Here is a 24633-nt window from a genome sequence, read left to right as displayed (position 1 = left end):
TCAATGTAACCAAGTAATAAGAAAAAATTAAAACTAATTATTCCATTGTCAATTTTATATATCATTGAATGTATATATATATATATATATATATATATATATATATATATATATATATTTGGTTTTATAGGTATGCATTCTTTTTCATTTTGTGCTACTTCTTATTATTTATTATTATTATTATTATAATTATCATTATTATAACTATGTTATTATGCAGTTTTCAGACAAAGTCAAGTAAGAAGCACAGGCACATCTCAACTTTCTAATCATCATTCACCTTATTTTGAAAAAAGCAGAAGGGAAAATTGTGTGATTTTAATGTGGACCTGAAAACACAAACTGATACTGAGTCGTTAGTTTGTAGATGCACTGCCAAGGGAACAGACTCTCTGAGCAAAGCAGTATGGACCGGCAAGCATCTGCGCATGCACTCTGTATGTGACTACGTTATACTAAGTCTCGGTTCTGGTGCTTCTGTAGTGGAATTTGCAGAATGCTATGAATGATATCTTTGGCCAAGTCTATTTACAATGCAGACTGTAGCAATGGAAAGACATAAATGCATTTAATGGTCTTTCAACTATAATTTAACTTTGCCAGGATTCATGCATAAAATCACACATTTTCACAAATCTTGATAAATATATCTAGGTCCAAATGTCACTATTTTTCTTCCTACAAAGAAAGGCTTGACATAAAATTAGGGCATTCTGTTCTGGGCTAAAAAGCTCCTTTGCATTTAAGTTTTTATGGTGATTAAAAAGTATAATTTTCATAGCAGAAAAACACTTTCAGAGGGCAAGAGACATTTCCCATGATTTTCTTTTACTTGAAAGATGTTTTAGGGGAAAATGTTGCAAGTTTTTCTTCAACTGAAGCTGTTAAAAGGCAACTCAAATAAATTCCACCTAACACGCTCTTATTTAGAGCTTACTCATGACAAGCACTGTGTCCAAATGGAGATGCCACAGCATCCCAAGACGTGCCTCCAGTTTAATTAAGCCAGATAGGCTTCGAGGACATATCTGATCATGTTAGTTGTTGTTGTTTATTTTCTTTATATCATTTTTTATTTTTCCTTCAATTTATAGTCTCTTGCTTTACAATTTCCAATAGAGGGGCCATTTCAGATAATCACAACTGAAATTTATTCTGTTCAGATACCTAAATGTAACAAAACAACCCCGTTTTAAAGGAGAAATAATAAAAAAACATATTTAGAATAACTAGCATTTAAAAAACCGGCACCAAGTTGCTTTCTACATGGTGATTACAACACTTGCTATTAAAATGGAGGATCTTTTTCTTGGTTCCTATTCACATGCTCCGACCGACCACCGTCTTTGTCATTGCGTTACCCTGTTTATCTCAGATGCAAAGGGGTGATTCCTGACAGACGGACCAGAGAACAGCAGATACAGAAAAGATTAACAGGAGTAGTGGAAACACTGAAAACCCATTCATCAGCAGCATGCTATCTCTAGGTGCATGGTACAGGTGAAATCCACAGAGAGTAGTCTGTAAAACGCATTTGTCTGGGATTTATAGACATCTAAAGGTTACATAAAAGGAGACAAGAAATGCATGGCTTAGTCCACGTTTTCTAGTTTTTAAATTTAAGTTGATTAAGGTATTGGAACGCTTGCAAATAGGTCATCAATAATACACACCACACTAAAAATAAGTGGATAAAGATGAACAAAAAGGACTTCTCCTAATTGTCGTGCTGTATTGTAAGACTCCCTGACAGAAGATGGCCCACCCGTACTAGTGAATCTGTAATATTACCACAAAGAACTTGTGGGTATGTTATGAATTCTGCTTGGTACGTTATGAATTCTGCTTAACGTGGAGACGGTAAGCTAGTTGTACATTATAAGTGACACATGCTTGCTGGCAAAACTTGTCCCACCATAACAGGCCTTTACGTGTATTGTCTGGCATCTCCAACAGAACACAATAGCAATCAGAGTCCTCTTACTTAATGTTTGTCAACACAGTCCCCAGAAATTATATGGTAGTGATTTTATGATTTTTTCTTCAAAATTACTCTCCCTGCAGATCATGTCTGCAGTGGATGTTTGAAATTGTGGTTCTTGCAGGATCCTGAAAAGTGAGCTATTTGTCACATAAATGACACTTGATTTGGCTTATATATTCATTTTATTCAAGGACCACATATATAATCATTATTATTATATATGCTGAATCAGTATCAGAATAGTCAGATCTCTATTGAGTAAAGAAATTCAAACTCTCTACACTGCTATTCTATGAAGAGAGAAAACTCTAAGGGCATATGAGCAAAACTGATTATGTAACCTAGTAGTATGGAATATTTAAAGGCAAATTTTGTCATTAATAAGATATGTGATCTCCAAATACTCAACTTTCCTGTCTTTAAAGTTTTCATCAGATGAAAATGATGAATTGTAATATGTGATTTGAATGTTCCTTCTACTTTCAGCAATTTAATTTTAATTGAAATTAAGATTCAGAAAGATGATGACCAAAAGAACAGAGGTCAACAATCCTGGTCAGAACAATGCCACAGGGCCATTTTTGAACTATATCCTGCTCACAACCAGTGGCAGACATCCCTTATAAAATTCAGTAAATTCAGCTCCACTATAGTGGAAAGAAGGCAGTCTTAACAGTGCCAAAAGCATGTCAGTCAGTGTCTGAAAACACTAAGGGAACAGTCTTCCCATGAAAACCCTCAGGCAGCTACCCCCGGAGTGACTGGAAAGATTTGGTAAACCTTTCACAGTTCTGTATGACCATAAATCACAGTATTATAAATTATAAAATCTGACTCCATATTAACAGTGAAAAATAGAACTTGTATCTGAAAGCTATATTATTATAAAATATAATAAATGAAGATAAAAATATGTTATATTTTAATCTTTCAAACTCCCCTTACTGCTGTTAAAAGTTCAAATTTCAAGAGTCAAGAAAAATTTAAAACAATCAAATGTATTTTGAAAGCTTAATCTTCTTTCAAAAGCTGTGGTTGCCATTCAGTTAAGCTCTTATGTAGATTATATCATTTTAAGATATTTAGAAAAATGTCAGTAAAGAAATACAGAGGCATAAAGAGAAGACAACATTGGAAAAATTTTGGTCACCTTTTTGTTTCAAGGCACAAGTCTAAGTACTTAGAAAATAGAGGCAATTAAGATACATCAAAATATTCTTTATCTCAATCAGATTCCTAAATTTAAGTTGAAATTTTGTTCTGCCAAAAAGAGCCTTTCAAAGGTTTGAGTATAAAATTGCCACAATTTATAAACTATCACAGCTCTCAAATTTTAACTTAAGGTATTGCCCAGAGAACCTTTTTTTTAATTATAGTGTTTTGATGGTGTGATAAGAGATGTTTATAAAGTTCTTCTCCTCTCCTGCTCCTACTCCTCCTCATCTTCCTCATCCTCCTGCTCCTCCTTCTCCTCATCATCCTCATCCTGTGTTCCTCCTTCCTTTGCAACTTAGTAACCTGGGTGAGAAAATCTTAGTACCCAGAGGCAAGGTTATGCAAATCCCTAGCATCCTAGCAACCTAATATTTGTGGTAACTCTCCTGCTTATACCCCTTTAATGAGAGGCTGCATCCTCAATGTGTTGTTTACATAAAACTCTTCTTCACTCTAAACCAAGGTAGGTAGTGCATAATGTGGGAACACAGAGGGTAAAACTCCCCAAGAGCTCCGATGGTAAACAGCAGAAAAGAAACGTGATGTTTCATCACATGCAGGTTGGATGGCCTAGTAGAAAGCATAAGATTACCACTGACCAATAGTCAATAGTCACTATTGTCACAAATCATAAAGGAGGAGTGATTGGCTACATTTCAATTTGTCTACTTGAGAAATTGCATTATATTCTATAGTTTGATAAAAATGTATTTGACTTGTCAGATGTCTGTGTTAAGTCTGATTATAATAGGTCACAGAAATAAAAATACTAACTAGCTATTTCATTTTCACCAACAAAATAGCTTATTAATTTTCTATTCCATGAGAACATATGTTATAGAGAAATAAACTTACTTATAAAATTATGTTTATGTTGCTTTAAACTTATAATCAACAAAATTAAGCATACTCCTAAAACCTAAGAATGCATTATTTAATGTAAGCCCAAATTTTCTCTATACATCTGTGAATCACACTAGAGGTCATAGTAAACCTATCCTGTGATAAAATTAGTTGATTGTGATATGTATTTTGCAGAATTACTTTATATAAATGATCTGATGTGAGGTTGTCAATTTCCTCCTATGTCTTTGAAAGGTGGCTTCATGTCACTTTATAATGCACTGCAATCCTGTTGCTTTCTATTTAATCTGCTTATTAAGCATTCTGAATGAGCTGCTCATATGTATTATCTGGGATGCGAGTCTACATTCTCTCTCTAAAGTATCCACTCCTGACAAGCGTTTCATTGCAGATGTCTATTCACTTAGGGGTCTGTATGATGTGCATACGCACCTGCCAACAGCTGGAGGAGTATTTCTTGTCCTCTTGCCTGCCTGTGGGAATCATATTTACTTTCTGCCTTACGCTAAAATGTCCCCGCTTTTATTTTACAGAACATTCTCAGTGGAAGCACAGTCACAGCGGGAATCAGAGATCCTGAACCAGTCTTCACCAGCAAGCACACACGCCCTTCCACCTCAAAGTCTGCATATGCTGTGCCAGTTTGTAGCTCTTGTTTCAGGGATATGCTGCTCATGATTCATGGTTGGAGTTCTGACTGCTTTAAGAATTCGTCTCTCACTTTACTACTCCATGTTTGGGCAGTACAAATCCAATTTCTTCATTCAAGGAAGACAAAAAAGTGTAGGTCAACTAATCTGAGGCAGACCATGTTGCTTTCACTCTTCTGTATCCCCAGGCTCACTGACTTGAAGTCCTGTTTTCATGAGTGGATAGAGCAAGCCTATGGATGGAAAAGGCAGCTGCTTGAACAGTGTTGAAAACCAAGGCCAGTGTGGTGTCTCTTGCAGAGACATGGGGATGGGGTGGAAATTTCCTTGTAGTTTATATCATGGTTGGCTGATTGGACCATATAGAATAGATATCAACTGAGTTTGACCCAGTGTTCATGTATACAGTGGACAGCAAATGTCTTGTTGACCCTTGGGAAACACTACCTTTCATTCCCGATTGCCATTCTTTTGGACTTCATAGTTTATTCCTGTTTGTGAAATTAAAAGGAAATTTCCTTCCTGTTGATCAAACAGTAAACTGAAAACTATAGAGACGTTATGTGTCCCTACTAGATTAAAATAAAACATATACTTACAAGTGTTATATGGTCTGTGTCCTGAATTAACTCATAAAGCCAAGTTAAAAAATGAAAATTTTCAATATGCAGAACATGCCATTAAAGGCCATATGATCAGATTAAGTATGAAAAGACCCATCTCCCAGATGCCTGGCGTTATCCTTCAGAGTATCTTTGTGCACCTTGGTTTAGTCTAATCTTAATGGCTTCTACTCTGGACTGCCACAGATGGCTCTCAAAACTTTTATGGTTATTTCCAGGACATATATTCTTCCATTCATGTGTAAGTTTTAAGCCCAGCAGTGCATGGAGTGTGTGAAACACTATTCCTCCTTCTCGAAGTGTCCTTTAGCTAGCTTTTTTGTTCTGTCATTACAGTTCTCTATGTATTTGGTTTTCTGATAGAGTTTCTCTATGTACCCCTGGCTGTCCCAGAACTCCTAGGTATAGAACTCAGATATCCACCTGCCTCTGTATGCCGACAGCTGATATTAAAGTTGTGGGTAGCAGTGTCTGCCATCTGCTTTAAAATGTTAAAATGTTAGATATTTTTATAGAAAGATTTAGTGATACTAGTTTGAAGAAAGTCAGCCTTCAACTATTCAAGATATTGAAGTGTTAGCTGAACAATCATTTCTGAACCGTGGATTCAACTCTAAATACCAGGATTGCCACTGTGATTCTTAAATGTTCTCTCAATCAAGGCAAGCTATGCAAGTGTACTCATATATATACACAGTGTGTAGATATTCCACAGATTTGTTTCGATACACTTCATTGTTTCAGAAAGTCCTCAGACTGTCAGTGCAGGATAGGGAATTAAAGCGACACAAAACCACATCAAATCCTCAAAATAGTTTCGGCATCCCTTTAAGCAGAAAATTCAGGCAAAACCCATTGGCAATGCCTGCTTTAATATGACCTGCTGTTGTTTGTACTTTCAGGCTCTGTGTGTGTGTGTGTGTGTGTGTGTGTGTGTGTGTGTGTGTGTTCGTGTGTGGGGGGGTAGTGACTTTGAGAATTTTTGCTTTGTTTCTGCTGAGTCACTAGTTTTGCATCTCTGTCCCCAAGTGCCACTCAGCATAAAAGTTACTAGTGCAGTTGGGAAAGCTCTGGGAGTTGTCAAGTGGAGGAAACCATTCCCCTGTAAGAGCAGCGACACCCTGGCTTGCCTTGGCTTCCCAGAAAGTAAGCTTTCTTATAGCCAAGGCATCAAATCTGCTTTGCTTGAGAAGCCCGTTGCTCCTCAGAAGAGCGGGGACTTCTCAGCTGCTTGTTGATGCTTTCTGGCACCTAACTGGATTGGCCCACTGCAGTCCCCCCTTCTCTAAGGACCCAGATCCCTACAGAACCAGCGAGGAGTTACTTTCTTTCCCTTCAAGGAGGCAGGAAGAGCAGTGATTTGCGGGCGATCTTGTTTGCAGCTGTTTCCCTGTCATGTTAACCGCCTCATACTAGTAATAGATGTGATTTCTGTGGGCAACGGAGGGGAGTGCGGAGGACTTGGTGATTAATAGTGAATTCCCATCGGCGGGCATCTCTCTGCCCCTCTTGCGTGATGTAAGATCAGACGTACCCTGCATCGAAAAAGTCCAGACACACAGCGCCTGGCTGGCGCTCACACGCTCTCCGCAGGAGCGCTTTCGCTCACCTTCCACATCCTGCTCCTGGCAGAGCAAGGCGGACCGGCTGGACCCACCGACCAGGGATTTCCAGTGACATTTGTAGATGACGCGGCTCCGTTCCCGGCTGCCAGCCGCCACGGCCCGGCCGAGGGTGCCGCCGACCAGTCTGCAGCACAGGCTCACCAGCAAGATCGTCATGTCCCAGTTGCTCCTTGCCATCCTTACTCTCTCGGGATTATTGCCTAACGCCAAGGTGCTGACTGTGGGAGCCGACCAAGGTAAGGGTCACGATCCCCCACTTCCTCCCCGTTTAGTCCCTTGGCTTTTCTTGCGGGGTGTCGCTGGCAGAGTGTGAAACTTAAGTCCTTTGCAGCCCCACTCCCGGGACCCGCTGACCACAGTGCGCTAGCTTCCTGGGGGAGAGGGGTTATTGGAGGGTTTCTGAACTAAATTCAGAGTGTTTCAGACCCACACATTTCACCATTGGTCATCATTAGGTCCCGATTCTGTCTGTCCCCTTTCCTCTCTGGAACATTTGGACTTGGCTGTGGCTTCAGCCCGGGCATCCCAAGTGCTGCAGATGTTGGATCAGAATTCGTATTTCTTTGAGGCTCCCTTTGGCGCTGGCTCCCAGCTGAGAGCTTTAGCCTCTCGCATCTCCACCTTAGACAATTACACTCCCAACTTAGCTCCTGGTTAACTTCCTCAGCTGTGCATCTGTGAAGAGGTGTCAGAGCTCTCTCCCTCCTGGAGTATGTCTCCTTCACCTTTTCTGGGGGCTGATTTGGGTTGAGTAGCCAACACCAAGGGATTTTCTGACAGGGAAGGTCTTAGAGCCGGCATCAGAGTGCCTTATCAACTAGAAAGCTTATCTCTCTATCTGGACTGGCACCTGGCTCTTGGTTTTCCTCAAGCCACTGGGAAGGGTTGAAGTTCAGGAGAGAAAGGTTATGGTGAACCCAGAGAGAAGAAGGTAGGGCGTATAAGCCAAGGTTCTGAAACTTTTGACCTCAAAACCCACAATTCCTCTTATCCTCAGTTTACTATCATTGGGGTGGGGGGTATGATTGTTAAACGGGAAAAGTGGACAGTCACAGCCGAGGGACATTTGCACACTGCTTCCAGACTTGGAAGGGTTAACTACTTAAAGAGAGATTAGAAGTATCATAAATTCTGAACTGATCTCACGGGGACCATACAATTCAGCTTTTAAACTTAATCACAAAAGAGAAAATAAACAAACAAAAAATTTGAAACCTCAACTACACAGATGCCGACGCCAAGCCAGTAGCCAAGGTCTTGCATTTTGGGATTCAATCGTCTTGGGGCAAAGGAATTATGAACTGGCTATAAACTAGTTTCATACCAGGACAGCACGGGTTGTAATGGTCCCGTTTAATCTTCTTCTCAACCATCCCTTATCCCATACCAGGCACCCAAACATCATCTCTAGGAGTGGCACTGATACTATTTCAGGGATCATACAGTTTCTGTACTTGCTTAAGTCTCCTTGAAGTTGCTGCGGAAGAGTTGAAAATGGTGCGGATAAAATGGGAGCATATAGCTTTTACTTGAATTGATGGTGACTTTGATGTCACAGTCACTCCTCAACCTGCCTTAGCAAGAACCTTTGAAGCTGGGATGGAGATTAGCAGCTGAAGGTTTTCAGCCCAGCATACTGGAAAAGCAGGCTGCAGGCAGACTCTCGGCGCTCCTGTTCCCTCGGATTGAGTGTGCACCGCCCCCCAATCTGACTTTACCCCTAGACCAGTGCTTTGTGTATTTATATGGTATGCTGCTGCTATCCGAGAGGAACGATGAAACATCTAGACAGAATTTTGTGCGCTGTAAAAAATTAAATATAAATCAGCTTTCTCAAGAGATAAGAAACATAAAGGATACAGGTTTTAGTCTCAATTTAACTTCACACATGAGAGAAACATCTAAGGCATCTAATGTTACATGGAAACATAACTGTTAGTTCTCATGATTTAACTGGATGTTAATTACGTGCTGAAAAATTGTCAGAAGTACTTTGTCCTAGGGTGAAGGCATACGTAGTTGAATATCAAAAGTTACTGACTTATATTGCATCTAATCCAACTCTCAAAACTTAGGAAACAGTTAAAACTGTGGCAACTGTCAAAATTGAAAGAGTTGTATATATGCATATATGCAGAAGAGAAAGTAAGAGAGGGAGTGAGAGAGAGATGGAGGAGAAGGAGGGGGAGGGGGAGGAAGGGAGATAGAGAATCTTGTTAAAAGTGTAAAATGAGAATGTAGCCGAATTATGACAGATGCCCCCCACTGAGATGGTGAAAGTGAGAGATTGCCTGTAACCCAAACAAGTTTAGTGGGATGTAGCTGCCTTCAAGCTTGTGGCAGTGGTGATGGCCATTGAGGAAGATAATATCCGTGTGAAAACACTGGAGAGCTCAGTGGTAGAGAGTGGGCTTCATGTCTCAAGGTGTGAAACCTTGTGTGGGTTCTCCGGGTGTTTAGAGGGAAATGTAGCTCATCAGTCTTGTGAGAGATGCTTGTACTTTTTCTTCTTCCCTGTGGAGTCTCTGTTAAGTTTGTAGGTGAAAGCTAAACACTTACGAGCTGAAAGAAAAAGGTCAAAATAAAAACAAAAACAAAAGGACAAAAAAAGTACTTGAAACTCATTTGTGTATTTACTGTTTCACTCATACACATCTTGTGCTTTAATCACATGTGATTTGCCTAGCTTTTGTTAGTCTGTATACTATGAAAATAGTGGATGTACTGTTTCTTTTATTGAATTTCAACATATCTGAAAAAGGAAATGTCTTCATAACTCTTAATAGCCAAAAGGAGAGTAAATCAGAAGCAACTAACTTGTCATTTGATGATGTCATATCAAAGTATTGCTTAATAACTTAAAAGAAAGTATATCTTAAATTGTCAGTTTTTCTGAAAAGTGATGGAGGACTCAAGACATAAAAACTTTAAGTCTAATAAGATGTGAAGAAACATTTCCAAACAATTAATTCTTATGCTGTTTTGTCACTTTATTGTGTCTCTTTAAAACTATTGGGGAAAAAAGATGATTACATATGTGTTATATTTTAATGTTCTTTCTCTTTAAATAAAATTTATATTTCTGTGCAATTTACATCTCAATTGATAAAATGTGCAAATTTTGAGGAAGTCTCTAAACTTTGACCCAGTTTCTTCCCATCTTTAAGCTTGATCTAAACAGGAAAACTAAGGAATTCTAAATGTGTTAGAAAATTAATTATTAAATAAAAATAGTGGAAAGAAGGAAATGTGCTGATTGCAGGAGGCATTAAACCATTTTTCATTAAAAGAGCAATTTCTAGCATAGTTTGTCTATTTTTCATAATGAACAGTCTGTGAAAATCTTTGCAATACAAAGATAGTTAAAAGCAGCTTAGATCAGTATTACTCTGTACATAATTATACCCGTAGAAATGGAGAACTGGTAAGACTGTCACTGAAAATTAAGTACTACCTACAGTGGAGATACTAAGATGGGAGATGTTTTTTCAGCAGTCATGAAAGGAGTCTTATGTTTGCTTCTGGGTGGTATCATTAGTGGATTCTTACAAAGGAAATGACGATATGTATATAGACAGAGTATATAGCAGTATACAGAGATTTGCTCCGTACATATGGATCCATAGTATTTCTTACTTGTTAGTTACTTTCTCCATTTCTTGTATGAAGCCCATTTCACACCTACAGGATAAGATCCATTTGAAACCACCAGGTGTGAAAATGTATTTTTTTAAAGGAAAGGCAAAGCTTTGTGTCTTCTCTCTACTCCTTGCTATAATATAACCTTTATCCTAATAATGTCATTGGCTTTGTTTCTACAGATGTTTTTTAACTCTTACATAAAGTCTACCCGATCTTGAACACTTTTCTGGTTATAAGGAGTCTGTGTGGGGAAAAATGCACCAGTGAGATACAGGAATAGATAGCTCTATCTTCTATCGATGCCTGTCTGTCAAAACAGTGCATATGGAGTGGAAACACTTGCTTTTAATCCAGGTGGTTACATTTCAAGAGAGTAGAATTAATATAAACATCCTACATGCTTGTCCCAAGATGATGTCGCTAGTCACACCAATGAAGTATCTGGTAGATAGATCCTAGGCACATGTGAAGTGTATGTTTGCATGATTTTATTACATGGACAACTCTGATGCAAAACCCATAAATTAACATTATGGCCCCAACATTGAAGACACTGTTTATGAAATCAAGGCTTTTGGTTTTTACAACTGCAGATAAGATGTCTATTCTTGGGATCAGTGCCTTCTGAAGACACCAAATAAAATCGTGAAATGAAAGACTTGAACTATTTCTTGACTGTCAGGGAGCTCTGATGAGTGTCCATCTAGCTAATGTTTTGTTTTCACACAATTCGTATGTGGAAGACACAAAGGTCAACGTGTTTTTGCCCACTGTCAGGCTTTGGTTTAGGGACTGTCACCAGAGTCTAGCTCATGGTGAGTCTGTGTTCTCACCAAGCCCCACCCAGCCCTGAGCAAGCATCTGTGAAATGACTGGTGTGCAAATGGCTCAAGGGCTTGCCTTTCAAACGGACTTTAGTAGCTTGAGTGTAGATGGTGAAAGCACAATAAAGATCTCAGAATGAATTAGCCAGACTCTCAGGTCGGGTCAGGCAATGTTGGTGACATAAAACAATAAGTTTTCACATGGAAGGTTCTGATATGTTTCCCACAGGGGTATAACATATCCAATTTAATCCTAAAATAATGCCAAATGTTTTGTTTGCACCTTAATACACCCAGAAGGTGAACACAAAGTTTTGTTTTAGGAGGGAGACGGAGTTTGTTCAATCAGCCAATCCTGAAACAGTGAAGCAACACATTTCCCTGCTTCTTGTGTCCTGTGAAGCTATAAACCCCACGTTTAACCCGTAGACGTAAGACTGACTTGGGCTTACCAGATCCAGAAATTTATCTCAATAGTTAAAATATTAAACAATACCAAATACAGAAATGTCTATAGAGTTTATTTTTAAAAATGGCCTAATTTTTATGCATGCCAATTTATATTTACTGGAGTCCGTTTTAAGATATATCATACTCACAATATGAAGTCTCTGTTCTCAATCATAAACTTTCCTGTTTAAGCAATAATAATATCAGCAGGTGAGCACTCCATCCTAGAGGAAGAGTACAGAACCCTTACCATCCCACACCAGAAGAAACGGCTTGCAACATGCTCACATTATCTTCTAAGGAGGGTTTTCTTCCATGAACTGTGGACAAGCTTAGAGCTTCACTATCTCCTAATACACGATTCAGTAATCTGCCCTGTCTTTCCTGGTTTAAAAAATAAAAAGTGGTTGACTTAGAAAATATGTATTATTTATGGCATTGCTCAGAATTTAGCAATATCATAACATAAAATTCTCCATCTCTTCTCTCCATCCTCCTCTTTCTCCTATTATTTCTGTTTTCAAGCATCCTCTTTCCCTCCCTTTGTATTCTATTGGTTTAGACTTGCTTCACATAAAAGCAATTAATTTTATTGAGTTTTCTGAGTAAACTATTTGATGGAATTTACTCATTCCTAAATAAAAGTTAGAACTATTAAATAAGAGTGATAGTGTCCAGTAATCAAAATGATACCAACGTTTGCAAAGGTACATTCATTTACTTAACATTTTCAGAGCTATCCCTCCTGTAGAACCAAAGTAATTTCAATTAATGCATTCTTAGTATTACCTCTTTTGTTTAATCTTATTATTCTTGAATGAGGTTAGACATCCTCCTGTTATAAATTTTTTTATTAAAAAATGTCATGTTGATAGTTTTAGATGAAAGCCTTCATGTTGATGTTTTGAGAAAAGAAACTTCACGTGAATTTATTTCTTCTAACTTAAAAAAAAAAAAAAAAAAACTTGTGGAGGAAGATATAGCATGTTGTCTTGCTAGGATACCAGTGTTACATTTTATCTCAAAGTGTATTCTTATTAACAGCCAGACATCTATTTCCTGAATTGCATGCACTTTATTGTCCTGGATGGCTTATCATTCAGACCAAAGACAGGTATTGTTGAAGTATAACCTCATTTTAGTGGAAATAATACATCTCTTCTTTAGGTAAGATCAAGGTTCCATGGTTCGTCTCTTGTTTTGTTCTTACCATCAATAGGACCGTCCTTCCTAGCGGTCCATGAAGCATTGCCATCCCTCAAGGCTTCTAGACGGCTTAACTTTAGAAATATGAATGCATAATTCCTTAAGAATTTTCCTACTGCTGAGTTTTTCTTTAATGACAAGGATAAGATTTGTCATCTTATCCTTTTCTTGTTAATGTGAGAAAAGAGAACTGAGAATGAGGTAAGGAACAGAGAAGCAGAGAAATGAATCTTAGTTGCAGATGCTTTGACATTTCCTAGGATATTTTAAGGTATTTGTAAAAACGAAAAACCATGAGTAAAGTGCCGAAAACATAATTGTATTTAGAGTGTTCTATTTTCTTTACAAATTACAATATATAACAATAAGAGAGACCAAGATTCTTGGAGAAAGTTTGCCACTGAAATTTTTGGTTATACCAACATAGACCTAATATTCAGGGCAATTAGTAATATCAAGCTTTTGCTGAAACACAAAGTTTTATAAATGTACAATTTTAAATATTTATTTCAGAATAACTAAAATACTCTTTGCATTTTCCAAATGTGGTGATAATTGCACCAGTTCAATAGACTTTCCTTCATCAAGTGAAGGAATTATAAATCCAGTAATTGTGATCATTCACATTTTGGAGATTTGTGCATGGCATTACAGACTCTGAAATAAAGTATCATTTTAGCCATGTTACTATCCTAATATCAAAATAGATACCAGATCATCTGTGTAATACTTGTAGAAGAAACTTTAATGGTAAAATTTCATTTGTGGAAAATAAGTAACTTTATTGAATACTTAAACTGGAGAAAAAGAATCCAGGTACACATTAAAACTTAAACATTATTTATTGATATATCTTTTTTTTGTATTAGCTAAATAGTTCTGTCAGATGATTTGAAATGCATCACAAGAAGGAGTAACTTACGATAGATTTCTTTCAGCTCCTTTTTCTACAATTACTGTAAGAAGAAAAATGCAGTTTTCATTTTACCTGTGTTTTATCCAGAGTGCCTATGTTAAATTAATAACTCCGTAGTTTACAGAATTCTGCTCCAATTCTCCATACAAAAAGAAACATTGCCAAGCCCCAGGCCCTTCCATAGTAAGACAGAAAATATTTGTACAAAAGAGATTCTGTACAGGATAACAGAAATTCAGATTATCATGAACTATAGCATTCGAACCATGTAAATGCCTGGTACCAAGCAATATATTGTAGCACAATATTTACCGATTTTATTTTCTTTTGATAATGTGGTGATTCTGATGTCCATAGGATTTGGGGTCATTCATTTACTTACTGACTCATTCCTCAAAATTCATCAAACTGGTGATGAAAACTGTTTAGATGTTGAGAATGAAGCAAGTAGTTCATTAGAAACTGCAGCTGAGTCATAGGATTTTAAGCAAGAAGAGAAGAGACAGAATGAAGAAGAGACAGCAAAAAGCATCCAACATAGCAGATAAATAACAATTATGATACAGAGACCTAAATATATTTGTGAAATGATTAACAGACACATTCTGGAATTCATTGTCATAGAAAAAAATTGAGACAGTTGACCAATATCCTATAAACAAATGAAGGGGGTGGCTATCTATAGCAGTGGAGAAAAACAAAAACTTTTCATGAAAATCCTGAGAAAGGATGGATGTTTGGCTTGTTCTTTTCTTACAGAATGAGAGATTGTGTGCATGTTTGACATAGACCTTATGTGTTTAGTTGAATAAAGAAATCAGATTAGGTCAGCTAGCTCAATGCCATTAGCAAGGACAGGCATGGGTTTAGTCTTGATTATGATAAGTAGCAATTAGAGCTTTATTCAGATATGACAGGCAGAACTTGCTTTGTGAGATGATGCTTTCTTCTACACAAAAGTGAGAAGGAGACATAGGTAAAAGGTCATTGAATTTGCCCTGGGTAAGGAAGGTGTTACTGTGAAAAGAAATGTTAGCAGTAGGATGAGATTAAAATAAAACATACGTTTAGTTCTTTTATTTAGGTGCTATTTAAAAAATAATGTGTGCTGTGCCACTCCATACACAGAAGAATGAAGCATGAGGTCAAATGCTAGTTCATAGGTTATAGAAGTAAAGATTGGTATGCCAAACAACACAATCCCTAGTTCCTGTTGTTTTCCAATGGATGGATTCCACTTTACAATGCCTCTCATTAACTTGCATAAAGTCTAATCCATCACAGTACATGACACCAAATGATGGTGTTCGATCCTGTAGCCTTATCTGCATGATATCTCTCTTACCTCAATAATATCTCTGTACATATATTTCAGAACTAGTAACAGCAATGTCCCTCCTCCTTGCTTATGTATACTGTGTCTAGAATTCATAGAGGGCAATGCAGCATTTTTGGGTGTTATTTGAAACAATACATCTAAGAACATTGAGAACATTTTAACTATTGAAAACTAGCCAGTAGTCTACACAGAAATCATTATTTTATTTGTTAATTTATTAATTTTTTTCATTATTTATGTGTTGCTATTTTCACCAACGTATACCACTGAAAAAGCAAAAGGAGACGGATTTGGTCCATTGAACCTCATTTTTTGCTTTATTCTTGAAGAAATCTTAAGTGTTTTTAGCAGAAAGCTCCTATTTAATTGTCCCTTAAACCTTTATGTGATTGACAAGAATTTCAACTGACAGTCCTATTCCTGACTATGAATATTCTATTAGGTTAGTAAAGGGAAGAAATCTTAATGCACTTTCTACTTACTGTACTCATCTCATCCTGAGTTTTTTCTTTATATTCTCAAGTTTTCAAAAAAGAAGGAGGTGCTGATAACAAGTGGTAGTCAATTTTCTAGAGAAGAAGTGTAGCACTGGAATGAGCTCATGGGTTTTCCCCTAAGTTTATCCTTAAGTGGTGCCAGCCTTGCTATGGTTTGCATAAGCTTGTTTGCACAGCAATATATATATGTATAATAGCTAGGATTTGGGGGTCATTCATTTACTTACTGACTCATTCCTCAATATTCTTCACACTAATGAATATGTGTGTGTGTGTGTGTGTGTGTGTGTGTGTGTGTGTGTGTGTGTGTGTGTGTATGCCTTCAGAAAGCTTCACATCACGATAGTCTGTGGGAATAACTGAATGCAGTTCATTCAAGGTGTTTCTGTTCCTATTGACTTATACCAGGTCCTAATATTTTGAAAAATTTTTGGGGGGTTGTAGTAGTAAGCTCCTGCAAGTTTGTTGTTGTTTCTTTATATTCTTCTCATTCTGTCCCCCCCACTCTCTCTCTCTCTGTATCATTTTTTTCTTCCTTTCCATATCTTCTATTTTCTACCTTGAGCCAAAGCTGGGGTTATTTATAAAACATTAAGTGAAAATGTGCAATCCAGAATATGATCATTGCATCAGCTTACTACTCAAAATATTTCTTGCTTAGAATTTAGAATGCACCTCAATAGAAAACAAAGAATGAGCACTCACCTCCTTTAAGGTTTTTACAATATAAGAAGGAACAAGAGCATTATGGGAGAAATCATCCTGGACATAGTTTCAGACTGTGAATGGTGATGTATCAATACTTTCTCACATGTATGGTTTTCAGCTATAGACTTGGGAAAAATATCTACTAAGCGGTCTGTACATTGAGATGAAGTGATGCAAACTTGAGTATATAAAGTTTTAGGAATGCTTACATAAAATATTGAAGCAAAAGATCTCAACCAATTTCCTTGCTGCATAAAGTATGTACATGTAAGTTTAGTAGACATTTTAAGTTCAGTTCATTTTTCATTCATGTTGTCAAAAACTGCTTTTATAACTTAGATCTGAAAGTTTAGTGCTAAAATCAACACTATGCCTTAAAATAAGTTAAATATGAAGCAGATACCAAAATTTTATTAAGTTTTAGAGTGACTGAACCAAATGAAATTGGAGGCTAGGAGATTTTGCATTAATATTTAATTTGGGGTTCACTATAAATCCGTTTGCTGTGTACTTTAGCAGAGGGGAGCCAACACTTTTGGAAATAAATTAATCCGAGTAACTGAAAACAGCAAGAAGAAGGGTCTCTTGTATATTTGTGAGTATGAGATACAACTTATGTTCCTGGAGTAGATTTCTATTCACATCATATGAAAGTTTGCTGAACGTTTTATTTCTTTTGTAAGAGAAGCATTATATTTTTAAAAAATTAAATGAGAAGAAAGAGTTTTGCTTATGTTATAGGTAAGACAAAAATAATTAATGACTTCATGCTCAGAAGGAAAAAAAAACCTTATAGGCAGGGATACTATGCCTATTTTGAACAGGGCTTAAACTTGTTACATGGGGCCAAGGAAAATGAAAAGCTCATCCAGATAACAGTTCAGTTGGAGAGACACCCAATAAATCTAGGAGTAGCAAAGAAGTTACTTAAGTCAAAAATAAGACTTCAGAGAATGAATCTACTCAAATCCGCAATATTTTGAGGTGTATGCCAGAGGATTAAGAAATAAGAGCAGTGGCTCCGAGGAGACCTCACAGACTGGGCTGAAGGACTGATGTGCATGAGCTTGGAACCTTGTCTATCACAAGTATAACAGCACTTCCGGTAAGAGTAAGATCTCCTGTGATCCCCAAGCAGTTATCCCGCTGGTCTTACCCTTCTGCAGGCATCCAAATGTGACTGGCAGATTGCCTTTAATATTTTCAGGGAAGGAAATAATTTGTAGATAAGAAGAACTCCAGATTTAGAGCTAAAGAGTGTTGAAACCTTTCTGCTCTCATCTTAAGTTACTGTGCTTGACCTATTTAATGACTGTCTTAGTCAGAGTTTCTATTCCTGCACAAACATCATGACCAAGAAGCTAGTTGGGAAGGAAAGGGTTTATTCAGCTTACACTTCCACATTGCTGCTCATCACAAAAGGAAGTCAGGACTGAAATTCAAGCAGGTCAGGAAGCAGGAGCTGATGTGGAGGCCATAGATGGATGTTGCTTACTGGCTTGCTTTCCCTGGCTTGCTCAGCTTGATTTCTTATAGAACCCAGGTCTAGCAGCCCAGGGATGGCACCACCTACAATGTGATGGGCCTTTCCCCCTTGATCACTAGTTAAGAAAATGCCTTACAACTTGATCTCATGAAGGCATTTTCTCAACTGGTGCTCCTTTTTTCGTGATAACTCCAGCTTATGTCAAGTTGACACAAAAACCAGCCAGTATACACATTAAAGGGTATATTAATAAAATTTTATTTATATGCTTCACAAACACAGGATATTTCTGGTCAGTAGGTAGTTAGTGAGACTTTAGCAACTAGAGGAGCTGGACCTTTGGATGGCAAAAGAGAGCCTGAAATTATGGATATTTATGGATAGATAAATCCTTATGTTTGCTCATGAAGAAATATTTCAACACATGCACACACACACACACACACACACACACAAATACACACACAACATTGTTGGTGGCAAAAAAACAAAACACTTGGAGATTCAATGCTGAGACAGACAGTCTATAAATCTCTAGATGTCCTTAACATTAGAGAACATAATGTTGGACCGACACAGATGTATCCTAAGAGCTCACTGACCACCTACTCTAGATGTATCAGTAAACAGAACTTCAAAATTGCATGTTAAAAATTATGGTCAAAAGTTACCAAAGAAGACAATGATATTAACCACTTACTGCACACTAGAACACAAACATACATGGTTACCTGCATCTATGTGCATGTGTACAACACGTACAAAAACATTTTAAAACATACACATACAGAGAAAGAGAGAGAAAGAGAGAGAGAGAGAGAGAGAGAGAGAGAGAGAGAGAGAGAGAAAGAGAATGAATATGCATCATATATATGTGTATCACATATAATTGAAAATGTTATATGCCTGTGTATCATATTGGAATGAGTCTAGCCAAAGTGCTAATTTTAAAGAGTATCTTTTCCCTTCTGAAACAATTTAGACTTATATAAATTTGCTGTGGGAGTTATAAAAGCTTCTTAATCCCTATTTCTAATATTACCTATTGATAATACAATATAAAATAATAACAGAATATTGGAATAGAAAAGTACATTTCAAAAGTAAGAGCATGACAATTCATCACATCACATACCATACCTTGCATGTCACATGACCATAGGTTACATGTCACATGTAGGCCAGGAGTAACAGATAACTTCACTATATTCATGTTTTCCTCATATGTTTTCTTGTCTTACTCTTATTATTTACTTCCATGTCCTGTGCTCATTTGAGGAGTGATAGTAAAATTGTTGCAAAATGTCTCAATATTTAGTAGTGCCTGCCCTTTCACATGATACAGGATTGCAGGATCCTGAGAGAGGATAGGAAACAGAGCCTTCTTCAGTTTGCTACAACAGAGGGAGCACACAGTCTATGTCCCCTTGTCCACATTAACTGCTCATCATGTGTGTAAGGTGGCATCTTAATCATTCTTTCTACTATTGTGAACATTATTCTGTCAAAAAGATCAATTTCTCCTTAGTTACACAAGCACATATTCACCATATTGATTCCCTCATTTCTAATATAAATCATTCACTCCATTACTTATTTTCTTGTTGATATTGTTCCAGATTTGACATGGAGAGAACATTCAGGTTGGCCCCTTCAGAAGCCTAACAGATCACAAGTTTTACTAATTTTGGGTAGTTTTTAATTTAATGCCATCCAAACCCAGCAATGCTACCTTGTATTCTTCCTGCCCAATCTCAGTTACCTATATTTCCCAGAATTTCAGACCATCAAAATCACAGACAAGTTAGCTAGTGGCACTCACTTATGTGGTAAGGGTTTGATAGCATCAGGGGTTTAGCAGCGTTCCTGTGTTTTAAAGTTTGGAATGAACTTGTTTTGCTCAGCACTTCAATTTCAACAGTCAATTCCTGGTCATCTGCTGCCTGAAACTCTGAACTGATATGTTTCTAAAAAATATTCTTGTTAAGGAGCTTAACAATTTCTCTCTATAACATTATTGAAGATGATCATATGTAAGTGTGAAAGGTAATTAGCGTTTATTGATATTTTCTCAAGAAGCTAAGGATGTAGTCTTCAAGTAAATATCTCTGCATGCAGGTTTCAGAGGCTCCATACACAGGAAGCTTCACAGCCATATGAACAGGTTATAGAAAGGATAGTTACAAAGCAGGCAAAGATGCGCGTGCATTGCCCTCTTAAGCTTGTCTTGCAGATGGGAATTAGGCATGTCCAAGCTGAGATAGGGCAAGGATTTACTTTTGAGACTACCAAGACCCAGTGGCTGTGACTGTGTAGATTGCTGCATAGAGATTCCACAGCGAAGTCTTCTTTCACTTGTTAAGTGAACTGTGATCAACCTGTGATATGCCCCCAAACTGTATTATAAAGACTCCAAAGCTTTAACATCTGGCCTACTTGCCATTCAAGGGTTAGTTAGCACTGTGTGTCTCCAGTAATTAACATAGACGAAGAAGCCTCCAGTCATTCTCAGTAAACTGAGCACCAGTATTTTCCCTACAGATGTAACCATACCTTTCTATTCAGACAAAAGGCAAAACAAAACAAAACAAAAACAAAGAAAAACCAAAAACAAAAACAAAAAAACTAGAATATTTGGAATGTTCGTTAAAAGTCATTTTCTCAATGTATGCATACAAAGTTTCTCAGTCTTCAGGTGAACAAAACAGTGGGAGTCTGGTTGGTTAGTTGGTTTTCTCCTGGCTGTTAGCTGTCCTATATCCTCCTTTCTGGTTTCTTCTCACATTGAGGATGTGCTATGTATGACTTTTGAAATTCTAAAAGCCAAGCAGAGTTCCATTCTTCAGTGACTTGGAATCATTTTAGGTACTTAGAGCAAAATGATTTTAGTGGTACACTGTCAAAAAAAAAAAAAAAAAAAGAAAAAAGAAAAAAAAGGAAAAGAAAAAGGACATAAGATCACTTTTGTGATCATTGGTTTAGCTATTGATAATAGGTCCTGTTAAAGCAGTGAAAATGAGGGCTAGTTGGAAAGTAATGTAGCACCTTTATTGAATTTTTAACAGCTTAATACATTTTAGGAACTGATCCATCTGAGAGGCATTATGACTTGCTGAGAAAAGCTGTACACTGGGAACCAGCAAAAGTGGGCTGCATTCCCAGCTCTGCATCTGACTCACTCTTTGTCCTTGGGCAAGTCACTTAGCTTCTCTGTACTACTTCCTGCCTGGAAAAATAAGAAGTATAATGCATAAAGGCTCCCACCTCCACAAGATGTGCTGTGGCTGCATTCTGTCTGCAGCCACCGAAGTCATCCTTTTCTTCCCTCTTGACTCACAACAGACATTTAAAACAGTATCTAGTTGTAATAAAATTTGCAACAAGAACACGAAGTCATACTTAATCGTGCAGAGTAGCTTCATTCTTTAATTTACACTACTTTCAAACTAGCTCATCTTGTCTGTCTGTATGCTGCGATGGTTAATCTTCATGAACAACTTGACTTCAGTTAAGACCCGACCTGGGACAGTCTGTGAGGGAATTTTCAGAAAGCATTGCTGAAGTCAAAAGATCAGCTTCCAGGACTGGCAGCGCTTTCCGGTATAGAGGTGAGGTCTAAGGAAAGGCAGTGCTGTCTGGTGCCTTGGCTTTTATTTAGCTGCCGAGTCTGTCACTGCTGCTACTGAAGCCATCCATTTATGGGTAGCATATGTCAGTTTCTTCAGATTGCAATATAGAATGCAAACCTGAGAGTCTTTAGGATTTTGTCAGGCTTTGAGCACCGTGCATACTGAACTAAGCAGCTACTGTGTTCTCAGCACTCCAGTGTATGCATGGCTACTTTTGGACTACCCAGATCCTCTGGGATGTAACCTACTCTATTGTCCCACAGCCTTCCCTCCTCCTGCTTTCTCTTTCTCACTCTCTCAGTCTGTCATTCTTCCAGTCTCTGAGTCTCTTGCTCTCTATGTCTAGAGAACCCGGGCTAATGCATGTGCTATTGGCTTAGAGGAGGACTTCACTGATTTCGTGAAGATAGAATTCTGTTGCCTGAGCACATTTCAGTGCCAATTACAGAACACAGTAGCACTCATTAGAGGAGCAGACGCTGGGCTTTTGCAAAATAGTCTCATACGTAAGAAAAACAAGATGATATTGATTAGTAGTGCTTTCTTAGAAAGGATGAACTTAAGTTTAGGCAATAGGATATCAATATAGGCCAGGAGATCAGTAGGACATGGAATGTCATACTGTGGTCTAAAATATCACCCCAGGTTCTGCCACCCAGAATTCCCATAGTCTTTATTTCTGTCTCTTGTTTTCAGTCTTGTTGCCTCACTGTAATCTTTCTAGTCTTATCTAAATATATATTTAGTTTCTTTATCCAATGATCTCATTGTTTGAACTCATGGATAATCACTAATTAAAAATTACTTGTGTTACATTGTTGTAAGTATTACACAGAGACAGGCAAATACACAACAACAAAAAGAAAACTAAAAAAAACACATAACCTGTTCATTTAGTGTTGCTCACATGAATATGATTTCAAGACTGACCCACTGAAATTGTATAACCAGCTAGGGAACTCTTCCCTGGGAACAGATAATTCTCCATCTTTCTGCAGTCTTTGGTTGTCCATAGTTCTTAGTCTTGGGGTGGGATTATATAAGATTTCCCCCTTAAAAAACAGCATGTCTATTGGTGATAGAGTACCACATAAATAAAACAATGAAAAAAGAAAGATTTGTGAGGTGATCTAGTACCAACACTATATCCAGACTGCATGTCAAACATAGAGGCTAGAACTGTTTCAGGTTGAACATTTCTAGACAGAATATTTCTTGGATGATCACCAGTGTTTCTAATCTAATGACTGTAATCTGAGTATCGGCATATATAACATGAGCTCTCACACAGATGCTAAGAGGTTAGAAAGACACACCCCTGCAATGCTTGGCAGCTTCTGCTTTCTTTCAGTGTGGCATGTCATTAGGAATAAAAAGATTGCAGATATTGTCATGATGACCTCTTTCCAACTTCTGCATTTTTTCAAGTATCAGTTGTTCGTATTGATAAAATGAGGGAAAAGAAATTTCAATCTAAAATGCTTTTGAGGTCTTAGGAAAGACATGGTGTCCTGCTAATGAAGGACTTAAACTAGGAGAAGCTTCTTATTACTCATAGAAACAATGTCTCTTGCAGAAGTCTCCTTCTGTTATGTAGCTTTTTTTTGTGGAAAAACTGAGCTTGTCATTCCTTCTACATGTGGAGAAACAATGCCATTTCTTCAAGGTCATCATTATAATAGATGGGTCTCTTTCCTGTTTGTTTGTTTTATTATTTAACATGTCACCACACTGTTTTATAAAAATGAAAGGCACTATTAAAGAAACAAAGTATAGAGCTGCACAGGTGGGTGACCTGGGAAGAGATGGGGGAAGGGAAATCCAGGATTAGACTACTTTGTATAAGTTTTCAATAAAACTAAATTACCCAAGAAGTGACCTATTTCTTTTTAAAAGTGGTTCATCAATCATCCAATAAGCAAAGTAAAACCATTTTTCATGGGCAAAAAGGTTATTTAATTACTCTCAGGTTTCTTCATCATAGGATCATTTTCTATTTTGCTTCTTTAACATAAGGAGAGAAAAGTGCATAGGGTTTTAGGAAACTTAAATGTGAGCTGATCCCAGGGAGCTGCAGAATGTACAGTGGGTCTGAGGCTTAGGACTGAGGATTTGAAGTCAATTAGTCTATATTCAAATTCATGAGTCTTCATTGGCAGCTGCTTAAGACCTACAGGCTCCCATAAGCCCTCTGTGAATGTGTGTTTTATATTTTCTTTTTCCTTCTGCAGAAAGCATAAAAGGTGCTTTTTAGTATAGAACAGAGAAATGTAAACCGTAATTCACAACCTTCCTCCATACATGTTTCACGTTATACTAATTGTATTGCCATACACATAAATTAAGGTTCTGGTGCCTCCGTATTGCCTGTACTGGTACTTCTTAGTGCTCATATTTCAGTGAAGTTGTAGCAATACTGGGCATTCAAAGCTCCATTCAGTGCACAATAAGGTGGAGAAAAGAGAGGGAAAAGTAATATCCAGACGTTATTCTGGGTATCAACACTTTTGCCCTAATCTGGAATTGTATCTTTTGACATGTGCCTTTTCTGTGTAATGATTTCGTAAACCCCCTGTAGATAACTGTTTCCCTGGGCAGGAGTCATCCCATAAAGAGGGTTTCAGGTGCAGACTGAGTGAAGAGAAGAACCAATTTCCAATAAATGGCTCAGTACCTCAGTATATACTAACACCAGATGAAAATTCAGATGTACTGGAGGTGCCCTTACAATCCACTAAATCAATGTTGTCATTTAAAAGTCATTTCAAGAGCCAAGGGCATCTCAGTGGGAGAGCATGGTCGAACACTACCACTCACCTGGCAAACATGTGCTGATCTATTAATAGCGTTCCAAACTTGATGGTTCTAAAGGATGGGCTTTTTTAAAGTTTTAATTTTACATCTTAAAATTGGGACTGTTTTTATATTTATTTTTACAGATAAAGTGTTTTCATTTTTTCTGTGTAAACATCTAG

At 37.5% G+C, this 24633-nt stretch overlaps 1 protein-coding gene across 1 annotated transcript in view; it reads left to right on the top strand.

The window, feature by feature from the left end:
• Positions 1-7115: 7115 nt before the first annotated feature.
• Positions 7116-24633, top strand: part of LRP1B (LDL receptor related protein 1B) — a gene marked incomplete at both ends in the record, with an annotated part of 1929155 nt that continues 1911637 nt past the window's right edge. The window contains one exon of the mRNA XM_080928219.1: positions 7116-7197. Coding sequence (XP_080784345.1) covers positions 7116-7197 — 82 coding nt within the window. The remainder of the gene's footprint in view (positions 7198-24633) is intronic.

The sequence above is a fragment of the Micromys minutus genome, assembly GCF_963924665.1.
Source record: "Micromys minutus genome assembly, chromosome: 13".
Taxonomy (NCBI): Eukaryota; Metazoa; Chordata; class Mammalia; order Rodentia; family Muridae; genus Micromys; species Micromys minutus.
This window is presented reverse-complemented; position numbering and strand designations above follow the sequence as displayed.